This window comes from Panthera tigris, chromosome C1 (assembly GCF_018350195.1).
Source record: "Panthera tigris isolate Pti1 chromosome C1, P.tigris_Pti1_mat1.1, whole genome shotgun sequence".
NCBI classification, from domain to species: Eukaryota; Metazoa; Chordata; class Mammalia; order Carnivora; family Felidae; genus Panthera; species Panthera tigris.
In genome coordinates this window covers 190377399-190402412 of record NC_056667.1, presented here as the reverse complement: position 1 = coordinate 190402412, position 25014 = coordinate 190377399, and the positions used below count along the sequence as shown (strand labels likewise).

At 45.0% G+C, this 25014-nt stretch overlaps 1 protein-coding gene and 1 long non-coding RNA gene across 16 annotated transcripts in view; one reads left to right on the top strand and one right to left on the bottom strand.

Moving 5' to 3' along the window:
* Window positions 1-25014, bottom strand: part of ADAM23 (ADAM metallopeptidase domain 23) — a 318624-nt gene that overhangs the window by 181500 nt on the left and 112110 nt on the right. For 8 of the 15 annotated variants that reach the window (XM_042995172.1, XM_042995171.1, XM_042995173.1 and 5 more), the window contains one exon: window positions 17320-17537. In XM_042995172.1, the coding sequence (XP_042851106.1) occupies window positions 17320-17433 (114 nt within the window). In that variant the 5' untranslated portion in view covers window positions 17434-17537. Of the gene's footprint in view, window positions 1-17319; window positions 17538-18703; window positions 18918-25014 lie in introns of those variants that run through there. The other 7 variants (XM_042995165.1, XM_042995168.1, XM_042995167.1 and 4 more) reach the window with 1 other exon arrangement.
* On the top strand, window positions 19391-25013 carry LOC122241005. The gene is made up of 3 exons (XR_006220897.1): window positions 19391-19469; window positions 20288-20357; window positions 24793-25013. It is a non-coding gene; the product is annotated as an uncharacterized LOC122241005 (long non-coding RNA).

Below are 25014 nucleotides of genomic sequence, written 5' to 3'. Positions count from 1 at the left end.
GGACAACCAGCAGAACTCAGTCTGAGGTGGATGGGTTTCCCATTAGTCTCTAAACGAGACCCCACTGTGTGTTGGGTCTGGAGATGTTGGGCTATGATTATACGCAAAAGTTCAGCATTGAGCCAAGGTGAGATAACTAAGGATGATCCTTCAGGCAGGGACCAGGGGCTCCAGCTATCCGGTCCTAGGAACTAAGGAGAGTTTCCCTAGGTCAGTGCCAAAAGGGGAGGCAGGCTGCTGGGCCCAGTGCATCAGTAATCAGGACCACGTGCCGAGCTTGGGAAACCAGCCCTATCCCATGACATCTCTACCAGGGGCATCATGGCACCTGGGTGAGCAAACACTATCAAGGCAAGCTTCTTCTACATTGCTGCATTCCTGGCTGCTGTCACAGATTATCCCCAACTCCCTGGGACACCAGAAGTCCCATGCCTGCCATGGTGCAGCAAAACAAATTCTCAATTAAGTAGGGCTCCCAAGCATCTGGTACCAGCCCCTCCCAAGTTCCCAGAAGAGGTCAGATTCTTGTAAGACCCCTGCTCAAATGGCTTAGGTTTTACTTAGCACAGTGGCATACATATATGCCTAATCACTAATGCTACGTTCTTGGGGCTTGGGGGCTTTCCCCGGTACACTGGCTAACATTTCACTAGTGGAGGTGGACCCCAACTCCTTGGAAGTTGACTGGGATACCCTAGCAAAGGAGGCAGCAGCCTATGAGCCAGGGGAAAAAATAACCTCTGTCCCAGGTGTCCCCTGTTATTACCCATCATGCCAAAACATTGAATGACAATCAGCATGAATGAAAAACAGAGACACCTAACTATACCATGATACAAATGAAACATTTTCTAGAAAATTTTGTCCAAAGGAAGGAGAAGAAGGGCACTGATTGGCTCTTATGAGTCTTTGGAACTGGCCTCAAGCTTTTGCCTACAGCAGCTGAGATGCACCAGCTGGCTAGAGTGGTCAAAGACCCCAAAATTCGTAATTTGTTTAAAAATCCCAAAGTAGTGAGGGCCCTTAGAGACATCTTAAAGAACCCCCAGATTTTTCACCACAGCAGGGGCACTCCCAAATGCATTAAGCCACTAGGAGAGGAGACACAAATGAAACAAAAAAAAGGGGGGATGGGTTCTGAGGAAGAGACCACCCCACACCTCCAGAGTCCACAGGAATAAGGAGGAAGACACTGCCTCTCCTCACTTGGATTTTTATAGTTTGGCATGGGGCCCATCTGCCTGTTGCATTATCACCAAGTTTAGGGTCACTACCAGTAGGCAACTCTAGAGGAAGCGCACCTCCTCTTATGTCAAATTGGGATGGTTTGATGGGTATATCATTTTGCTGAGTATCATGGCTCACGGGCTCCCTGACCATTTCCAACCCAGAGGAGATGCCCTTAGGGCCATAATCTAAGTTCTTCTTAAACGGTAACCCCCCCCCCCAGGCATAACATGCTATTACAACTCACAGAACTGTCAGACACAATACAACAGGCTTTAGACTGCTTCAGTGCTGTAGCAAGACATGAAAAAGAATTTTCCTGAAGCCAAAAACGTGTTTGCTAGTAAAGGTGAACAGAACCCACTGCTCCCTCAGCCAGGAAGCCAATGGAGGAGCTCTAGGGGATTTGGGGGTTCCTGGGACTCTTTTCAGTCCTCACCGACAGGTAGTGCCTTGACCCATCCCCCTCCCTCTTGAGATGACCATCAGGCCTCACTGTATTGGCCACTCTACTCCAGAGATCACCAATCACAATCCCTGATGATTTAATCTCTGCACAGCCCAAAAATAAGTTAGAAGCCTTTGCTCGGGCACTGAGGGCACTTCAAGGGACTGTCGGCCGTCCCCTACAAACCCCAATGAGGGCAGATGCCATCGCCCCTCAGAACGCTCCAGGCCCAGTGGCAGGATCCAGGGTCCCATACCCTCATCTCTGAGAGGGGCTGCCAATGCCCCTGCCCTAGGCACCCTGAACTTGTCCCTCCTCTGGGGACTTCCCTAATTATCCATTATGACACACATACCAGACATTTTACCACTTTCATTGACATTGGAGCCCAAATTATAGTGCTGCTCAGGAATCCCTCCAAACATAAGCCAGGGACAAGGAGTAACAGGATAGTACAAGGTATTCGTTTTCTATTGGATGTCACTACTGGAACAATATTTATGAAAAATCTTTTAATGGTGATGGCCCCTTTGGCCCTACCCTTTCCTGTTATAGGTGTGGTTGCCTTGACATGCCATTGTGCCATCTGGAACAAACCCAAATTCTTGATCTTTCTAGTGGGAGCTGTATACCGGAGTCCATATGACTGCTAGCTCCCAATTAAGATGTTAAATGCCCCCCAAATATCTCTTGTGACAGGGGACAGAGGGACAGCAGTCTATAATTCAAGATTTATTAAAGGAGGAAGTCATTAAACACACCATTTCTCCTTTCAATTCTCCCATCTCGCTGATATTAAAGCCCACTACTAATGAGTGGTGTCTTACAGCCAACTACTGAAATTTAAATGCTCAGGCGCCCCCTGTTATGAGAGCTCAGGCTCCCATTCTCAACATTTTCCAGTTAACTGAGGACATCCAGAGGGCTCCAGGGCACTACTTTGCCATGATGGATCTAGCTAATACGTTGTGTTCAGTATCAGTCACTGAGGAGTGCCAATGGCATTTCACCTTCACGTTTGAAGGCACCCAAAATACCTTCACCTGGCTGCCTATGGGCTATCTTAACAGCTGGCTATTGCCCATAGTCTTGGCCAGCAAGACCTGAATACCCTCACAGTGTCACTTGCACCACCTGGTGTTGTAATGATGACATTTTAATGTAGGGCCCCTCGGAGGATGGGGTGGGAGAGGCCCCAACACAGCTGGTGACCCACCCCACCATAGAGGGTAGGCTACTGCCCCACATAAAATTTAAGGACAAGCCACAACTGTTTAATTTTTGAGTACTAACTGGTCCTCTAAATGCCGAGAAATTTCCTTTGTGGTTAAATGTGAGTTAGTAACTCCTCAGCTCTCCATCATACTATGGCAAGTCCAACGTGTCTTATCCTATTTTGGAGACAACACATCATTCTTAAACCCATTTACGCAGTTACATGCAAATCCCCCACATTTACTGGGGAGAGACTCAACAACAGCCTTACTGCTGGCACAAAGATCAATTCATCAGTTGACCCCCAGATCCCCACAGCTCCTCCTCCTGGGTTGAGGCACTGGCCACCATGGACTATGCACCTTGGAGTCTATGAACTAAACACAGCTCCTCCTGGCTGCCTTACGGGCTTCTGCACCTTATGGCTGCCTTCCACAGCTACCCACTACACCCCCTTAGAACATCAAATTCTGGCCGCTTGTTGGGCTTTGATAGAAACAGAGGCCTTCCAAGGAGAGAATCATGAAAGCAGCAAGGGAAAAAAAGTCCTTAACCTACAAGGGAAGACAGATCAGGTTTGCAGCAGACCTACCCACAGAAACTTGGCAGCCCAGAAAGGAGTGGCAGGATATACTCAATGTGCTGAATCAGAAAATATGCAGCCAAGAACTCTTTATCCAGCAAGGCTGTCATTCAAAATAGAAGGAGAGATAAAAAGTTTTCCAGACAAATAAAAATTAAAGGAGTTTGTGACCACTAAACTAGCCCTGCAAGAAATTTTAAGGTGGACTCTCTGAGGGGAGAAAAGATGAATAAATAAACAAACAAATAAATAAATAAATACCAAAAGCAACAAAGATTAGGAAGGACCAGAGAACACCACCAGAAACTCCAACTCTACAAGCAACAGAATGGCAATAAATTGATATCTTTCAGTACTCACTCTAAATGTCAATGGACTAAATGTTCCAATCAAAAGACATAGGGTAACAGAATGAATAAGAAAACAAGATCCATCTATATGCTGTTTACAAGAGACCCACTTTAGACCTAAAGACACCTTCAGATTGGCAGTAAGGGGATGGGGAACCATCTATCACACTAATGGTCACCAAAAGAAAGCCAGAGTAGCCACACTTATATCAGACAATCTAGATTTTAAAATAAATACTGTATCAAGAGATGAAGAAGGGCATTATATCATAATTAAGCGGTCTATCCACCAAGAAGACCTAACAATTGTAAACATTTATGCACCAAATGTGGAAGCACCCAAATATATAAATCAATTAATCACAAACATAAAGAAACTCATTGATAGTAATACCATAATAGTAGGAGACTTCAACACCCCACTCACAGCAATGGACAGATCATCTAATCAAAAAAATCAACAAGGAAACAATGGCTTTGAATGACACACTGGACCAGATGGACTTAACAGATATATTCAGAATGTTTCATCCTAAAGCAGCAGAATATACATTCTTCTCCAGTGCACATGGAATGTTCTCCAGAATAGACTACATACTGGGACACAAATCAGCCCTCAGTAAATACAAAAAGATCGAGATCATACCATGCATACTTTCAGACCACAACACTATGAAACTCGAAATCAACCACAAGAAAAAATTTGGAAAGGTAACAAATACTTGGAGACTAAAGAACATCCTACTAAGGAATGAATGGGCCAACCAAGAAGTTAAAGAGGAAATTAAAAAGTATATGGAAGCCAATGAAAATGATAACACCACAACCCAAAACCTCTGGGACGCAGCAAAGGCGGTCATAAGAGGAAAGTATATAGCAATCCAGGCCTTCCTAAAGAAGGAAGAAAGATCTCAGACACACAACCTAACCTTATGCCTTAAAGAGCTGGAAAAAGAACAGCAAATAAAACAAAACCAGCAGAAGACAGGAAATAATAAAGGTTAGAGCAGAAATCAATGTTATCGAAACCAAAAAAACAGTAAAACAGATCAATGAAACCAGAATCTGGTCCTTTGAAAGAATTAACAAAATTGATAAACCACTAGGCAGTTTGATCAAAAAGAAAAAGGAAAGGACCCAAATAAGTAAAATCAAGAATGAAAGAGGAGAGATCACAACCAACACAGCAGAAACAAAAACAATAATAAGAGAATATTATGAGCAATTATATGCCAATAAAATGAGCAATCTGGAAGAAATGGACAAATTCCTAGAAACATATATACTACCAAAACTGAAACAGGAAAAAATAGAAAATTTGAACAGACCCATAGCCAGTAAAGAAATCAAATTAGTAATCAAAAATCTCCCAAAAAACAACAGTCCAGGGCCAGATGGCTTTCCAGGGGAATTCTACCAAACATTTAAGGAAGAGTTAACACCTATTCTCTTGAGCTGTTCCAAAAAATAGAAATGGAAGGAAAACTTTCAAACTCTTTCCATGAGGCCAGCATTACCTTGATTTCAAACCAGACAGAGACCCCACTAAAAAGAACTATAGACCAATTTCCCTGATGAACATGGATGTGAAAATCCTCAACAAGATATTAGCCAACCAAATCCAACAATACACTAAAAAAATTATTCACCACGACCAAGTGGGATTTTATAGCTGGGATGCAGGACTGGTTCAATATCCACAAAACAAATAATGTGATTCATCACATCAAAAAAAGAAAGGACAAGAACCATATGATCCTCTCAATAGATGCAGAGAAAGCATTGGACAAAATATAGCATCCTTTCTTGATAAAAACCCTCAAGAAAGGAGGGACAGAAGGATCATACCTCGAGATCATAAAAGCCATATATGAACGACCCAACGCTAATATCATCCTCAACAGGGAAAAACTGTGAGTTTTCCCCCTAAGGTCAGGAAGAAGACAGGGATGTCCAATCTCGCCACTGTTATTCAACATAGTATTGGAATCTTAGCCTCAGCAATCAGACAACACAAAGAAATAAAAGGCATCCAAATCGGCCAGGAGGAGGTCAAACTTTCACTCTTCGCAGATGACATGATACTCTATATGGAAAACCCAAAAGATTCCACCAAAAAACTGCTAGAACTGATTCATGAATTCAGCAAAGTTGCAGGTTATAAAATTAATGCACAGAAATCGGTTGCATTCCTATTCACCAACAATGAAGCAACAGAAAGAGAAATCAAGGAATCAATCCCATTTACAATTGTACCAAAAACCATAAAATACCTAGGAATAAATCTAACCAAAGAGGTGAAAAATCTATACACTGAAAACTATAGAAAGCTTATGAAAGAAATTGAAGAAGACACAAAAAAAATGGAAAAAGATTCCATGTTCCTAGATAGGAAGAACAAATATTGTTAAAATGTCAATACTACCCAAAGCAATCTACATATTCAATGCAATTCCTATCAAGATAACATAAGCATTCTTCATAGAGCTAGAACAAACAATCCTAAAATTTGTATGGAACCAGAAAAGACCCCGAATAACCAAAGAAATCTTAAAAAAGAAAAACAAAGCAGGAGGCATCACAATCCCGGATGTCAAGCTATACTACAAAGCTGTAATCACCAAGACAGTATGGCACTGGCACAAGAACAGACACTCAGATCAATGGAACAGAATAGAGAACCCAGAAATGGACACACAAAAGTAGGGCCAACTAATCTTTGACAAAGCAGGAAAGAATATCCAATGGAATAAAGACAGTCTCTTCAGTAAGTGGTGCTGGGAAAACTGGACAGCAACATACAGAAGAATGAACCTGGACCACGTTCTTACACCATACACAAAAATAAACTCAAAATGGATAAAAGACCTAAATGTAAGACAAGAAGCCATCAAAATCCTTGAGGAGAAAGCAGGCAAAAACCTCTTTGATCTTGGCCGAGCAACTTCTTACTCAACACGTCTCTGGAGGCAAGGGAAACAAAAGCAAAAATGAACTGTTGGGACTCATCAAAATAAAAAGCTTCTGCACAGCGAAGGAAACAATCAGCAAAACTAAAAGGCAACCGACAGAATGGGAGAAGATATTTGCAAATGACATATCAGATAAAAGGTTAGTATCCAAAATCTATAAAGAACGTATCAAACTCAACACCCCCAAAAAAAATAATACAGTGAAGAAATGGGCAAAAGACATGAATAGACACTTCCCAAAGAAGACATCCAGATGGCCAACCGACACATGAAAAAATGCTCAACCTCACTCACCATCAGGGAAATACAAATCAAACCATAATGAGATACCACCTAACACCTGTCAGAATGGCTAACGTTAACAACTCAGGCAACAACAGATGTTGATGAGGATGAGGAAAAAAAGGCTCTCTTTTGCATTGTTGGTGGGAATGCAAGCTGGTGCAGCCACTCTGGAAAACAGTATGGAGGTTCCTCAAAAAACTAAAAATAGAACTACCCTACGACCCAGAAATTGCACTACTAGGTATTTATCCAAGGGATATAGGTGTGTTGTTTCAAAGGGACACATGCACCCCAATGTTTACAGCAGCACTATCAACAATAGCCAAAGTATGGAAAGAGCCCAAATGTCCATTGATGGATGAATGGATAAAGAAGATGTGGTATGTATATACACAATGGAGTATTACTCGGCAATCAAAAAGAATGAAATCTTGCCATTTGCAACTACATGGATGGAACTGGAGGGTATTATGCTAAGCGAAATTAGTCAGAGAAAGACAAAAATCATATGACTTCACTCATATGAGGACTTTAAGAGACAAAACAGATGAACATAAGGGAAGGGAGAAAAAATAAGATAAAAACAGGGAGGGGGACAAAACATTAAGAGACTCTTAAATATGGGGAAGAAACAGAGGGTTATGGGAGGGGTTATGGGAAGGGGGATGGGCTAAATGGGTAAGGGGCATTAAGGAATCTATCCTGAAGTCATTGTTGCACTATATGCTAACTAATTTGGATGTAAATTTTAAAAAATTAAATTAAAAAACAAAGGAAAGAAACAGAGGCTTTTGTGGGAATGGAGCCTGTTGTCCTTTATACCCATATTACCATTATGACATGGACAAGGGATGCCTCCCAATGGAGGCTCACACAGCTATAAATGCCTCTCTGCTAAAACGGGAATGGTTCCTTCAGAAACAGATTAAACCTGATGTGACAGGTCTTTCCAAATTACAAGAGGATGTGACTTCCCCATTCCTCAGTCCTCTCGGTCCCCTTGAAGAACTGATGGACAGTGTGTTCACTGCCTTAGTCCCTGGTGACCTGGGATAACCCCTGGGAAGAGCTGATGGAATGAGAAGGGGAGTCTGTGTATTTCCCCGATGGCAGCACCACCACTGTACCCAGTGGAGCCTTCTGGAGAACGACAACATACTATCCTGCCAGCAGCACCACACTTACCAAAGATGGCCAGTCGGGTCAACTCAGCTCGCTGAGCTTGTAGCAGTACAAATGGCTGTGCAGAGTGCCATTGCCCATGACAAGCCTCTTGTCCATATTTTTACTGACTCGTGGGAGGTTGCTAACGGACTAGAGTTTTGACCAGGCCAATGGCAGCAGGACAATTTTCCCACTCAAGGCCATCCCATTGGGGGTGTCCCAATTTGAAGGGACATTGGCCAGGCACTAGTCATAATTAAGGTTACCCACGTTTCAGCACATTCAAAGCTCCAGCACATTCAAGCTCCAGGGGTTGTCTTTAACTGAAAGGTGGATGCCCTGGCTAGGTCACTACCAGTTGGAGCTCAGCTACCAACTCTTTACCAGTGAGTCCACCGGCTCCACCTGCTCCACCCGCCATCACCAAACTACAGCCCCTCTCCCCGCCCCCCCCCCCACACACATGCATCAATCAATTGTTGGCTCCACCATTCTGACATTTCTTAGTCACCACTTCCATGCTCTTTATTCCCTGGCCAAAGGGTCCCTTATCTCTTCAGGGCATGGGGGAGCTGCTGCCATAATGACCTGGGCCCACCAGAGGGCATTCTGCTTGTTCTGAATGGCAAATTATGCTCCTAAACCAAAGACTGCACACTGCCCTGTCATGCTGCAGTTCTGGAAGAGGACCACTCTCTTCGCCTCTGGGGGTTAATTTCATAGGGCCATTCCCTCTGTCAGCAGGCACTATCCACTTGACAATTATGGATAGTTCTACTGGCCTATTGCTTGCTACACCTCTCTGTAGAGGTGGCAGGTAATCTCTTTCTTTTCTAAGTACATCCTGTCCCCATTTGGCCCTCCAGACACCACTGACACAGATCAAGGATCTCATTTTATTGCCCATATAACACCGCCCTGGGCTCTCCTACAGGGTATCCAGTGGTACTTTCATCTCCCAAGTTGCCCCTTAAGTTACAGGGTAGTAATTGGACTCCTAAATGGACTTTCTGGCTGCCAGGGCACTTACCACTTTAAACTCTAGGCCATACGGCCAGCATGATCATCATACCAACTGGGCTCACCAGGCCATGCTGCCTGTGACTGTGATCGTGGGGGAATTTGATGCCGTCAGCTTACAGGACAATATTACCTACATTTTTCCCAACAGTTCTGAGTCCCGTCACAGACTTAAAATGTTGATCATCTCACCTTCCAAAATTCCTTGGCAACCCAATCAGGGGCAAGGGGGCTATGACCCCCTGGTCATGGTTAGTCCTGGCCCATAAGAACATCGACCCACTGTGCTGCTGTTGGAGCACACTTACCTCCTTGACATGCAAATCCCGCCTGAAATTCCAAGGTATGGTGGCTTTAGTGGAGGGCTGCTTTGTCCTAACCATACCTCCCCAAAGGAGGTGGAAATAATTGCACCAAGACCCACTAAAGGGATGGCGTGGAGTTCTAAAGGGGGGGGGGGGGGGGAGAGGCACTCAGGCTGGTTGACACCAGCATGAGGAGATGACAGCATGGCGATACGATTACACCACTTGGCCCTACCCTGCTTTGGAGGAGGCTACCAATGAACTGTTGACCCACAACAACCCCTTAATAAATCTTCACATGGGGCAGTCAGTGGGGAGGTGCAAAACTATAAAATACAGATGCTCACTGCTGCTGGCCTTACTCTGGGCCTTGAGTGCCCTCCGGGTCATAGGGCTTCTCCTCAACCCAGAGAGGCAACACTACAAAGTCGCCGGACCATAAAGCACTCACTCACAATTGCATCCCAGCATGGAAGGACAGCACGTGTTGGAAGTCAGCCCTTAGAGGTGTGGCACCCAAAAGCCACCAGGTATGGATGTTAGCTTAAAGGCCACCAGCCCTGCTTACATGTTCACAGATATCCTGACCTCTGGGTACTGGCCATTACATTGCCCTGATTTCAACCCTAATTGGCTGATAGGCTTATGTAGTTCAGACTCATCTCTGGTAATAGAGAGCCAAACATTAAATTGTTGGGACCATATAACTAAGTTTTCTTTAAACCAAGCTACACATGTGCCTCCAACCCTTACTACTTATGGATGGAGACCTCCTTGGAGAAGGGTACTGCCTAATTATTTACAAGGTGCACCCAACGACGCCTCAGACTTACTGAGAATTTGTGATACTAGTAAGTGCTCTTGATGGTTCAAGCAAACCTTAATCTGGGCACCCCAAATCTCTGCAACCTTATTAGACCCCTTGATCCCTCAGTTCCCCTCCTGGGTAACTACCTGAGAGAGCCACCCCTCTCTCTGGGATGGCTCCCTCCACCGGTGGCAACGCTGGAGATGACAACACCCAAGCCCACAACGTCATGGGACACAACCTCATCCCAAACACCGCCTCTGCAACCTTCCACTATGGCAGAGATGACACCCAGAAAAGACACAGCAGACTTGGTTGAGGAACTGAACACCTGTTTATCTAAACTCCCTAGTGATGACCCCCTTGGGGGGTATTTTGCAGTTAACAACGTGTTTACCCCAGAACCTCTTGCTTACCACAATGCTGGCTGCTCAGGTGTGGGGTGGGACTCTGGCTGCCAAGCTGCTCTCTGCTGAGCCTATGAGTTTGGGAAGGCCAAGGTATGCGTCCATCTCACAACCTTATGGGAGCCCTTTTAAACACTTCACTCGGTTGCCTGCCTTCCCCACACCCATTAGATTGGTCCACATTATGCATCCTCCTGGGACTCAGTGAATTTAACTTCCATTGAGAGGACCCCTTCCTGACTGCAGATCCTGCCACCACCGCAGCATCCCCTTCTACACCCGCTGGAAGGACCACAGTTACAGGGTCACCTCTCTACACCACCCTGGGGGGACCCTCCCACACAGCCACTACTCAGAGCTCCTGTTCAAGCCCTCCAATATAGTCTTAATATATTTACACAATGGACAGAAATCAAGCTCATTTTGGGGGGCTGCTGTAACTGCTGGGCATGTTACCGAGCTCAGCAAAGGCTATTTCCCAAGTTTCTACTCAGCTGATTTATTGACTCGGCCCCCATTCGCCCAACAGAAGGCACTCAACCGGTCCCTGCAGCTTGCCCGCAGCTCTCCGTGGTGCTCAACTGTTCCCATGCCGGACACTTTGCGAGACAGCATGTGGCACCTGCAGGAGTCTGTCCGCATGTGCTCTTTACAATCCTCCATATCTGCCCCAGGCACCGACACCACACGGATGAATGCGACCTGCACTTTGTCCCAAGGAGCACAGTCCCCATGGTCTTGGTTCTTCCCTCAACCTCCAATACATCTGCATCCCTGCTGGCCCCTGGGAAATCCTGTCTGTCTATATACGTGTACTATGGTCTCCCCAGGACTACCCTCACAAACCACTAAGCAGAACCCTCAGTCTGTCTTCCTGCCTCCCTCACATCAACAGTGTGCAGGGTTCATCCCCATTACGTCAGGTGCAGGCCTGCTACTATCTCATAGGGACTGGACAAGGCACTGCTGAATCAGGCACCCAGAAGCAAATTATTAAGGCACACACCCACCGGCCAGCAACTCTGGCTGAATACATTGGGCTGTTACACCAAACCCGAGTCTTTTTAAAGAAGTTTTTTAATGTTTATTTATTTATCTTTGACAGAGACAGAGACAGAGACAGAGTGAGGGCAGGGGAGGGGCCAGAGGGAGAGAGGGAGACACAGAATCCAAAGCAGGTTCCAGGCTCTGAGCTGTCAGCACAGAGCCCGACGCGGGGCTCGAACCCATGCACCGTGAGACCGTGACCTGAGCCAAAGTCAGATGCTTAAGCGACTGAGCCACCCAGGCGCCCCACCAAAACTTCGTTGTTAATGCAACAACAACATGATTCTTTAGCAGAGGTGGTTTTGTATAACCGTTTAGCTTCAGATTACTTATTGGCCGAGGAAGGAGGTATACGCGCTGTAAACGGAATCACCTGCTGCATGTATATCAGTAATTCTGGACAAATTCTGGGAAACTTACAAAAGATGGCCCAACAGGTACAAGTGTTTCATACCCTCACCCAAGCGTTTTACCAAACAAATACCTTAACCTTATTCAAGGGCTTTATTTTCTTGGCTGGATCTCAACAAGAGAAGGGAATGGTTATGGACAGGATTTCAAACTGTCACGTGTCTACTGACATTTTGCTTTGTTCCAATGTTCATGGGTTACGTGACCAAAACTCTGCCCGTGCCTTTTAATATCTCCACCATCCTGGCAGTGCCTAAAATTTTTCCTAAAGATTAATTCCTAAGCAGCACAGGGTCAATTGTGATGAGAAAAACAACTTTTTTGTTGTTGTTTCTGAGCTGCTGCCTAAGCATTTTATAGCCTGATAACCCTGCTCACACCCAGAGTCTGGACATTTAGATAAGAACTTGAGTTCAGGATTCCCACTCTCAGTTCCCACTTTGGTTTTCCCAGGGCACCTTTTAAAATAACCACTTAGGGGGCACCTGGGTGTCTCAGTAGGTTAAATGTCCAACTGTGGATTTCGGCCCAGATCATGATCTCACGGTTCATGGGACTGAGCCCTGCATCAGGCTCTGTGCTGACAGCACAGAGCCTGCTTGGGATGGTGTCTCCCCCTCTCTGCCCCTCCCCTGCTCATGCTCTTTCTCTCAAAATAAATAAATAAACATTTTTAAAAATAAAAAATAAAATAGAATTAGCATTTAGGAGTTAAGCCCTTGAAAACTTAGTGACCTCGGCCCCAAATGCCTCATAAGTAACAGGTGCTTGCTGCTCTCTCTGCTGTCTATGTCCTGCTCATCGTGACTTGGGACGGAGGACTGCTCAGGTGCTTGGGGACCTACCCGTCAACCCCTGTGTGGGTGGCTTGTGCCCCCTCATTCTGCGTATTCTTAATTCCACACACCAGCTCTGGCTCCCCACAATAGGGAAGGTAACAAAAGATTGAGCTGTGTGCAGGCCAACTGAAGTCAAAGGAGGTGACATTTCTTTTCCCTAGACTCTGTGCTATACATAGTGTACCTCTTCCATCCCTTCCCAACAGGAAGAGAAAAGAATCCCAAGGGAGCAGGATACAGGGTAAGTAATTTGTTACTAAAGGAAAGTTCCGCGAAAAGGTCTAAAAGGGAAAGAATACACCATCCTAAATATACTTCTTTGACATAAGAACTATTTTAGTCTGATTATTTCTAAGAAACAGCAGACACAGGAGAAGTTCTGAAAACCAGAGCACAAGTTACCCTTCTGTAAGAGTGGTTTCCATTTTATAAGAACTCTCCATTTGCAAGGGTCTCTCTCTCTCTCTCTCTCTCTCTCTCTCTCTCTCTCTGGAAGACAATGATTCTAAGCATCTAGAAACTCTCATCAATGGAGAAAGCAGAGTCTTCTCTCACCACTTACTGTGTTTTTCCTGATAGCTTCCCACAACTGGATCCCCACCCACCCACCCCCAACATCTTCTTTTGTCTTTAGCTGAAGATATTATCTAAGGTAGTGACTTGGGCAATTCTGAAGAGTTACTCAGTTTTCCTGGGTCTCCCCCATGCATACAGGAGGTACACATGTTATAAAACTTCTGTTTGTTTTCCTCCTGTTAAGCTGTCTTCTATTGCAGGGTGTGGCTCAGCCCAGAACTTAGAAGGGTAGAGGGAAATTTATTTTTCCTCTTCTACAGGCTCATTAACTTTCTTAGGAACAGATCTCATAGGATTATCTCAGAATGAATGAATGAATGAGTGAGTGAATGAATGAATCCAAATTGTTTCTCCCTCTTTTTAAATGTATGTCCATTTAATTAATATATTGCATTAGTGGTTCATAAAATGCTTGCGTTTAGTAATCATCCATTTTTGCTTGTAAATATCTTGGGGCACCTGGGTGGCTCACTCAGTTAAGTGACCAACTGTGGCTCCGGTCATGATCTTGCGGTTTGCGTTCAAGCCCCACATCAGGCTCTCTGCTATCAGCACAGAGCCGGCTTCAGATCCTCTGCACCCCCACTCCCTCTGCCCCTCCCCGACTTGCGCACGCTAGCTCTCTCTCTCTCTCTCTCTCTCTCTCTCTCTCAAAAATAAACATTAAAAAATAAAAAAAGGTAAGTCTTGGTAACAAAGCAAAACTAAATGTTTCCATTTCAGACCCTGAAACTTCTACAAGGTGGTAAACTGACTTCCTAGTAAGGAAAAATTTACACTAATTCATCAGAAAATAAAACTGTCTATAAAGAAACTTGAATTGGGGTAAGCACCAAAACTCAAGGAATATAACCATTTCAATCCAAGGTGACCACATTCCCCATCTGCTCTTGACCATCTCAGTTTATGTCTATTATCCTAGCTTGATGATTAAGCGTGCCCACTGTCACTCTCAAAAATGGCACAGTTTGGACAATAAGTTATTCATCACCTTATCTGGAGACAAAAAGATTCCTAAACAATCTCTGACAAAGAGAACTTTAAGGTTTTCAGAAACACTACTATTACAGAGGTGCTTTGCATCATCTGTTTTTAAACTCGTGAATTGTGAAAGAGTTAATAACATTTTCACTTGCACAGTTGTAAAGTAATAAGGACTGATCAACACTCCATGTTTGTGAAATAAATGTAAAACTCTGCCTTGCAACCCCTCTCTGGGAACTTCCCTATACACCTGTACCCCCGGTCTGAGGATCCACGAGAATGGCACAGTGATTCAGCATTTCTAAGGCATTCATTAAAATGTGCTTGAGTGCAATGAAATCAGGAAAGGAAAAAAAGGTACATAATACACATACTAAAATCAAAACTTCTTGTATAAAAGCAAGGATGATGAAACTCTATCGAATCTCTCTTTGCTGAAACATTTGTAAAGCAGCTGAACTGACAAGTGTCTCCCATGACTATTACTGGCAAGTCAGTTATCTTAAGACACAGCAGGAAACCTATGGGACACTTTTTGTCACCTTGTTCCAGAAATGCTTAAAAACAGAAATAAAAGGGAAATCACAGAACACAAAGGGAAATTTCACGACACCTGTAGCGGCGGGGGGCACTTTTTAGAATCTTGCTTATCTCATGTTAGTGTCTCCTGGGGGTCAGACGGTGCCTTGTCCATCTGTGCACCCTTATCTCTTATCTCTGAATCTTTAGCATACTCCTTTGCATGGGAAAAATGTGCAACCAGTGTGTGTTGAATTGAACTAATAAGAAAAGGAGAAAAACGCTTCCAAATATAATTTCTGTATAAGCATTTTTTTCTAAGATAAAAAGAACCCCCACCACCGCGCCCCAACAGCAAGTATGTGTTCCGTGGTGAGAAATCTACGTGAGTGGCAGGACAAGGTTTAACAAACCATATTTTCATAAAAATTAAGATATACAGGAGTCAAACCATGGCCTACCCAAAAAGCAACCACATAACATTAGACCAGAAGATAGGCATCAGTCATAGCCTTTAAAACTTGAGTTATAAAAATATTCCTCTGAAATATTTTTAAGTCTCAGCTCAGGAGGAATTGAGCATTCTTTGAAATACACTTTAAGGCAACTTGTGTGTGTGTGTGTGTGTGTGTGTGTGTGTGTGTGTGTGTGTGTGTGTTATTCCTCCAACACCCTATGCAAAGGCACCGGAGTTCGAGAGCCTACCACCCAACCACAGAAGGTTTCATTAATTAGGACAGCCAGAAAATGGGTCTCAATGCACTTCTTAAAAGGGCCTTGGATTCGTCTTCCTTAAAGTCACCATCCACTCATCCTATCAACAAGACAAATGGGCAGACAGGATCCAGGAGTCAAGCCATTAAGTTACACAGGAGCAGATGTCATAGGGCCGTGAGAACAGAGTCCTGGAGTTCATCTCAGCCAAGGTGGGTAACAGCCACATCACAATACTGTGAAACAAAATTAGCTGCTCCAATAATATTCTGTATTGAATAGGAAGCATTTTCTCAGAAACCTGACTTGTAAAAAATAATAAAAATGAAATGTTCAGGCCTCTTGAAGTTTATATTAGCCATTTTACAATCTTCGGAAAATCACCCAAAAGCCTTAAATTTCTAACTCCTCATTTGTAAAATGGGAATAAATACCATTACCACTTAGCTATGTTTTAGAAAACAAATCAAAACAATGATATGAACCACAGATACTTTTCTTAAACACTAGATGTTAGACAGTTACTGCTTTTCTCAATTGAACAGGTATAGTCCAAAGTAAAATATCTGACATACAAACTCTATTCTCTGCTCCTGATAAAGAACAGAGGCACTGATGACCAACCCGTTGTATAAATCTGCTTGGCACCCAAAATATTACTAACTCAAATAAAGAGCAGTAAGCAAGAAAAAAAGATCCTTCAAACTCTTTGGACATTAAGCTCCTCATCTTCTGTTGAATGCCTTTTTAAAAATCAGTGTCACTTTCTGAACCAACTGGAAAGTAAAGCAACGACTCACAACGAATGCAGATGAAGTCTTGAAGGACTATGATGGCCAAAACTGGTCTCTATATTACATAAACAGTTTGTATATATTCACTATAGTCTTTTTAAATGCCAAATTGTTTACCTGCTGAAAATATGTCAGAAAAAAAGTATTTTTTACTCTGATCAATTAAAGAAATTTAAAATCAAAGTTAAACACTCAGTTTCTACGTGAAAGTGATAGGGACTCTGCAGACAAATAGCCTCATAGAGCAATCTTCTGTGTGCAGACTGAAAGCAGTTTTCATCATGGGGTGTAGAACACTGCACCCTTATAAAAAGCCTCACAGAAATAAGTCAGGACCATAAACATACTCACTTAACTACCCTTCAGTGTCCAATGCAACTTAAAGACACATGGACCACATTTCAGCTATTGGATTTAAAAAGCCATAAGAAATTCAAATTCCACATTAGTGTCAGAGAGAAAAAAACAAACAGCAATCCTATCCCAGTAGATCCCAGGTTTACTTCCTCCAGTCTCTCCTCTATCATAATATTGATTGATTTCCTAATAAAATGTTGCAGTAAAATTTGTGAAATCGGATTCTGGCAGCAAATCAAATCAAAAGACAACTCTCCATGGCAGCTACTTTTACATACCCAGACCCATGCCTACCTTGTTATGTTTTTGCTGGTGTCTCGTCTTTGTGTCAAGAACATGATAAGGGCTTTCTGAGTCTTGGTTGATGTAATATATGAGTCTTGAAGGCAGTGTGATTTCTTTCTGCATTGCATTCCTGTAACTGGTATCATTGCTGCTATTCTGTTGCGATGTGTTGTCTTCATCTGCCAGGACTTCCAAATTTTTTTCTGCAGTTTCATTCCAATGCGGAGCTGGGGTGGAGGGGGGGGTGCACAAAGATACACAAATACACACATATGCCCAATAAATACATACGTACTACAATGTTTTTCCATCAATTGCAAAAACAAAGTTTTCTATTTATAAGCAGGTAAGAAGTAGAGACACAGCAAAGCAAGTTATCCCAACAATGAAATGGCCTGGATAGGTTAACGGCCAGTGAGGCTTATACGACAATGTACTATTTATTGTCTTAGTGTTTTTTATGTGTATTTCTAACCAGTCTCAAATCTACACTTCTAAGTATGGGGAGTCGGGGTGGGGGGGGTGGAATGGACTTGAAGGAAGACGTTAAATGAACATTCTCAGAGGTTTTGACCCTCTTCTCCATCCCTTGAGTCTACAGAAAGCTCAATGGGACTCTGACTAGGAGTATCCCATCGGAGAGCTAAGAATGCTCCTAAGATAACTGGAGTGCTGAATTCACGGGCACGGGTTGTCAATTGATGCATTAAACAAAACAGACAATTCCTTTTTCTTTAAACTTTGAGACGAGCAAAAATTCTCTGCCATAGAGGGAAGCAGATGCTGGCAGCGTTCCAATTCCTTTTATTTTCCTGCCAAGGCCAGCTTTCTGCTTCCACTGATTTCCAATCATCGACGTATTGAATATCATATTATGTTAATTGTTCATTATAATGACAAGCATTTTGAGAATTACAAACTAAAGGTCTCTCTCTCCGAAGTTTCCCTCCCCCATCTTAAGTCCAACAGCAGTGAATAAACCCAGCAGGCGATGTGAGGAAACAACACATTACCACTATCGTTATTACAGCCTCCCGCATTCACATCCAGGCTCTCCACCCAAGAAGCAACTTGCTCCCTCACTGCATTTACCGTCCACCGGTTTCCCCTCCGCCAAGTTACACAGATCGCTGAGGGACCCCGCATCCACTAAATACCTTCCAGTGGAACCGACAGTAATTGGAATGGGTTTTTAGTGAATGCAACAGAAACGGACTTCAAAAAGTGAACTGGAATGAACAGGGGTTTGGGAAAGAGGTGGAGAGGCAGGCAGGGTGGCTGGGAAAGGCCGGGCCCGGGACGTGTCCGGAGCGCACGGACCCGCGTGCCCTTCGCTTTCCTCTGCAGGGGCCCGCAGGCAAGGCAATGCAAAGGGCACCGGGGCCATACCCACCGCTGGGTGCAGCAGCCCCCCAGGCACGGGGCCGGGACGAGGTGGCGAGTGGAGGCAGCAGGAGAAGGACGAGGAGCAGGCGGCAGGGCGGCGCGCGGGCCAGGGCGCGGGCAGGCGCCGGGCCGGCGGGGCCGCCGCGGGGGCCGCCGGAGGCCCGGGGAAGGCTGTAGCCCGCCAGGGGCGGCCGCCGGGAGCTGCTGCCGGGCGGCTTCATGGCTCATAGCTCCCGGGCGCCGCTCGGTGTGGCCAGCGAGAGCGCCGGGCTGGGCTGCGGGGAGGCTGCGGGCGGAGCCGGTCACGCCGGCTCAGCGCGCATGGTGCCGCCGCGGGCAGGGGGCCGGGGCTCGGGGCTCGGGACTAGGGGCTGGGCGGCGCCCCCTCCCCTGCTCGCCTCTCAGCCCCTCCCGGGCGGCCGCTGAAGAGTCCGGGGGTCCTAGTCGCTCCGCCAACTTGGAGCCTCCCCAGATGCTCCTCCCTCCCTGCGGCGGGCGCGGCCGCTCCAGCAACTGCGGGGGCTGCTGCTGGGGCTGAGGATGCTGAGACGGCGCGTGAGAGCGAGCGGCGCGGGGGCGCGCGGCGCGGGCGTGCGCCCCGCCCTCGAGAGCGCGCCCGAGCGCGCCTTCGGGTCCTGATGCTGATGCTGATGCCGATACGGATGCCGTTGCTATTGCCTGGCACAGGACGCACTGCGCATGCTTTATCGTGGAGGAAAAGGGAGAGGGAAAAAAAGCAGCAGAGTGATGCAGCATCCCAGGCAGCATCAGAGGTGACGGTGGCATCTTCAGAGGTGGGGGCGGGAGAGGGGGGTGGCTGGCAATAAGAGATTAGCCAGAGGGGAAGAAAGAAGCGTACCGCGGTTTCCAGGCCAGAGACAAAGATGATTTGGGAGAAACAATTAACCAGAGAAATCTACCTGCCTCTCCCACCACCCCAGATCTTAAATACTCCCCCGTCCTATTCCAACCCCCTTCTCCGGGAGACCCTAAGGCCAAGCATTTCCTTCCTAATCCTTTATTTATTTCCTTCCTGCAAATTAATATAAAGGATTGCGGCCGGAGAGGTAAAAATAGCGCTGCTCCTCATTCAGCTGGCTCTTAGCCGGTGAAAAGAGGACTGCGAAGCACGTTTGCTCGTTGCAGGCTGGTGAGGGCTGGTGGGCGCGCTGAGCCAGGAGGCCTCGCAGCGAGCCAGACTCCTGCGCAGGAATCCCCAGAGCTGGGGCGCTCCCCCTCCGCCCCACCCCCACTCCCGGGCCTCTGTCCCCTGTGCCTATGCGTAGGGGCTTTTCCGAAAGCTGAAGAACCTGGAAGGGTGTTTGCTCAAAAGTTCAGAAAGCGTGACTGGGTGTATCTGGGAAGACTTAGAAACCAAGTGTGTGGCAGCTATTTGGGGAAATCCATCGTTTGTCAGCCATATGGGTGGACTTGCACTGGGGAGGACACACCACAGATTTTGAGATCCAGCCCTGACTTCTTCAGAGTAAGGGGGCGATTTTTCTCTTGCTGCTGTAAAAAAATGTAAATCCAGAGTCCCTGAGTTAGGTAGGTTAGCAGCCACTAAATCCTATGGTTTGTTTCCATTTAGGGCCTGTGACATATTTCTGCCCCCAAAGCCCCACAATGCAAGCTTTCCTTTATTCATCCATCCAATGGCGGTGAGTGATAACAATGTTGTCTTACTCCATTATTAGTATTTAAAATGGAGATTATAACATCCACTGCGGGGGATCCAGAGTTCCAAAACTAAAAGAAAAAAATACGAGTATAAAGCACCATAGTGATGACAGGGTTTAGTGTTGTTGGCCATATTCTCCACCCTAAAGAGGTTCAGAAAAAGGCTTCCCCAAATGTGCCACTTTGGCATGTGGATTATTTAGAGCTGAAGGCAATGGAAACCCTGTGGGCTCAAGAGAAAAGTTTGCCCCTCCCTTAACTGCCTATAAGAATTTAAATTGGGGATCTTTCTCAGAATAAGAGTTACTACCAAGGATAACATTTATCTGAGTGACCCCCATACAGCAATGCAAGCATCTAATTACCAAACGTGCTTATTCTTATTGCCAGGTGCATTGACCTTCTCTCCTTTGGAACCCCCAGCGCCTATCCCATTCCTCAGCCCAGGATAGTGTATATATCTCAGTTCACCTTTCTGTTTTGAGAACTCCCATGTATGTAGAGTTCTCATATGTATGAAATTCAATTTTATTTTTCTCCTTTAATCTGTCTTGTGTCAGTTTAACTCTTAGGCTGGCCAGAAGAACCTTTGAAATATAGAGGAAAATTTTTCCACCCCAACAACCCCCATTTAACAAAGAAGGAAGAGGTGGGGAGTGGGGAAAGAGATGGAAGGAGGGAGGAAGGCAGACAGATAATACAGAGACCAGAGATCACAGAGCTGTTAGGGGGTTAAACACTAATATTAGCTCATCCTCTCTATATCGTAACTAAGATATTAACTTATTATCACACATGTATTAATGTAAACTTGTAACTGATGCTGGTTTCCCCCAAATGAGGGCAGCAGTAATGATCCCTTTGGCTCAGTATTGTCCCTAGAACCTAGTATGGTGTTTGTGGCACCAAGAAGGCACTCAGAAAATATGTCATCAATGAATAAACAAAAATGTGTGGTGCACTGTAGCAGGAGTCACACTGGAGCAAGCTGATGAACACTTCTTCCTCCCTGTAGTTCCTACTTGTAGGTCAGTGTTCTTGAGGGTGTCCCAAGACAAGCATGTCTTGGCTAAGTTTTCCCAACTTATATTTGATATAATGCTATTATCTTGAAAAAGGGCTTGGGAGGAAGGAGGTGTACAAGGAATGAGAAAAAAGAAGGAAATGAAAGACGCAAAGATGCAGTTATTTGAAAGGACTCTCCTGCAATTAGTGACAATGTCTCAAAGCCTGTTCCACCCTCTTGCATTGCTGGTGGGAATGCAAACTGGTGCAGCCACTCTGGAAAACAGTGGAGTTTCCTCAAAATATTAAAAATAGATTACCCTATGACCCAGCAATGGCACTGCTAGGAATTGACCCAAGGGATACAGGAGTGCTGATGCATAGGGGCACTTGTACCCCAATGTTTATAGCAGCACTTTCAACAATAGCCAAATTATGGAAAGAGCCTAAATGTCCATCAGCTGATGAATGGATAAAGAAGATGTGGTTTATATATACAATGGAATACTACTTGGCAATGAGAAAGAATGAAATCTGGCCATTTGTAGCAACATGGATGGAACTGGAGAGTGTTATGCTAAGTGAAATAAGTCATACAGAGAAAGACAGATACCATATGTTTTCACTCCTATGTGGATCCTGAGAAACTTGACAGAAGACCATGGGGGAGGGGAAGGAAAAAAAAAAGTTAGAGAGGGAGGGAGCCAAACCATAAGAGACTCTTAAAAACTGAGAACAAACTGAGGGTCGATGGAGGGTGGGAGGGTGGGGAGGGTGGGTGATGGGAATTGAGAAGGGCACCTGTTGGTGTGAGCACTGGGTGTTGTATGGAAACCAATTTGGCATTAAATTTCATATTAAAAAATAATAATAAATAAAGTGCAAAAAAAAAAGTCTATTCCAGTAAATAAAGCTATCTGTCAACCTGGACCAAGTGAACATCCACCAGTTTAAGCCACCATTCCATGCACTCAAGGAACAGAATGAGGACTCATTTCAGTTTCTAATAAGGAGCAGGAGTGTTTACAGGAAGTTGTCTTTTGCACTATAATCAAAAGACTGCATTTATTTGCAGAACTTTAATGTTTACAGGCATGGCTGGAGGCAAATGAGATAGTGAGTTACAGAAGGAGTAAATCACTCAGAAAAACTTACCAGAAGTTTGTTCCTTAAACCATATATTTCAGTGAAGGTTAAAAACTGAATCAAAAAAAAAATTTTTTTGAGGGGAGGGGGGAGAGAGCACCCGTGTGCGCGCACATGCGTATGAGTTGGGGGAGGGGCAAAGGGAGAGGTAGAAAGAATCTTAAGCAGGCTCTGTACCCAGCACAGAGCCCAATGCAGGGCTGGATCTCACAACTGTGAGATCATGACCTGAGCTGAAATCAAGAGTTGGACGCCTAAGCAACTGAGCCACCCAGGTACCCTCCCCACCCAGAATTAAATATTCTTTAAGTGGATAATTTGTTAGATTGGAAATATTCTTATCAGATAGTTTAGAATATTTATGGTTATGCAGTTTAGTTCCAAATATTATCTGTGCTCTCGTGATATTTAATACTTCGTTAATCACCACCTGGTGCTTTGCTCTATATTCATGTTTGTGCTGTCACCTTTCCCCTCTCAAAAAAATACTGAACTAGGCTGCATCCTGGTCATCTCTGATGCCCAGAGCCTACAATAGTACCTGGAATGGAGTCAGCACTCAATAAATGTGTGCTGAGTAGACAGCCAATCACAGGCAGAAGAGGGAAGCATTCAGCAAGCTGGATTAGAATGTAGAAAGGGATGTATGAGAAGTCTGAGTGCTGTGATAGCTCTGGTTAGATATGTGTGCTGCATTCCAAGGACATCAGGGACCATTGGAGTGGCCTGGTCAAAGTGACAGGCATGGAAATCTGCTGCAGTCGTAGGTGAAGGCAGGAGACTAGAAGATCCTTGGGAAGGAAATTAACCGAGTGATATGGACACCAAGTGAACGCAAACAAGGGGATGTGCGACCAGTGTCCAGAAAGAGTAGCCATACTGCTCACGTAAGTGGTTCAGTTGGTCTGGTTCTGGAAGACACCAGAAGTCCTCTCTTTACAGGGGCAGAACTGGACCCACTTTATAACCAGTGAGAAAACTGGGCCTGGACAAGACCATGTAAAAGTAAGGGTAGAAATATTAGATTTGGAAGGCCTCTGCCTCTAGCGCACTGAGACTCTGGGGGAGAAGGGAGATAAAGGCATCACAGAAAAGGGGCCTTGGTGGGTGAAAGCTGGCAAAAAAGGAGGGTGACGTAACAGAGCAGATGCGCAAGTATAATTAGAATGGAAGAACGATTTGGCCAAAAAGCCAAGGTCAAAGAAGGCATGCAGCAAACTAGTGGATGGCAATGATGTCGGGGAGCGGTCTGCAGAGTGACAGCAACAGCACAAACAAGGGCCAAGGGTGGCTGGGCTCAGTGTCAAGAGAGCTGGCTGGGGGCAGATCCGGTACAGATTCCGCTCAGGGAGGTTTCTCCCTCTCTTTTTAGAATGGCTGTGAAGACTGAGTTTGCGAGTGGCAGTTAATATCACCAAAGAAAGAAGACAGTGTGCTTTTGGGGAAAGTGAAAAAAAAAAAGGAGTGAGATCTATTACTGGTGCTTTGCACGTGGTTCAAGGGTCAGCAAACAGTTTCTATAAAGGGCCAGATAGTAAATAGTTTAGGCCTTGTGTGCCATATGGTCTCTGACGCATATTCCTTTTTTTTTTTTTTTACAACCCTTTTAAAAATGTAAAAAGCATGCAGCCTACAGGCCTAGTTTGTCAACTTACCATTTTTAACTATATGTGTGTATATATATCTATCTTAAGGTTAACATTTTTCATCAACTGCACTATCTCCTATGCTTGTGAGCAGAAAAGCATATGCAATGCTATACATGACTCTAACTCCAAACAAAGCCACTTCTCACTGAAATTTAACTATCCATTTAATTAACAATATAGTTGCTTAATTCTTTTTTTCAACTTTTTTTTAATGTTTATTTATTCCAGAGAGACAGAGACAGACAGAACGTGAGCAGGGAGGGGGCAGAGAGAGAAAGACGGAGGCACAGAATCTGAAGTGGGCTCCAGGCTCTGAGCTGTCAGCACAGCCCCGACGCGGGGCTAAAACCCATGAACCGTGAGATCATGACCCGAGCCAAAGTCGGACGCTTAACCGACTGAGCCATCCAGGCGCCCCGTGTAGTTGCTTCATTCTTAATTCACATGCATCACTTGAAGGGATTCTTAAGGAAAGAAGCATTGCTCTGTTTTAGAGATAATTCCCAAACTTAGACAATGGAGGGGAATGTCAGAAACCATTTCCCAAAAAAGCACAGATACTGAAAGATCCCAGACTTTCCTTTTGTTTTGCCAACGTGTATTTTCTGGTGAACAGACAGATGCTGAATAAATGCTACAGCCATGACAGCTGAGGGGATGGAGTAACGCTCAGTGGCAGCCCTTCCTGGAGCCTGTTGCCATCAGTGATCTGCCTGCATTCCCCAAAACTCAGTCCTAAGAGGCTGTGAGGCAACAGGTATGTTCTCCTGACACAGGGCCACACCCAACATCTCAGGCAACCTTCAAGTTCATGAAAAATCAGTCTACAAGTCTATGG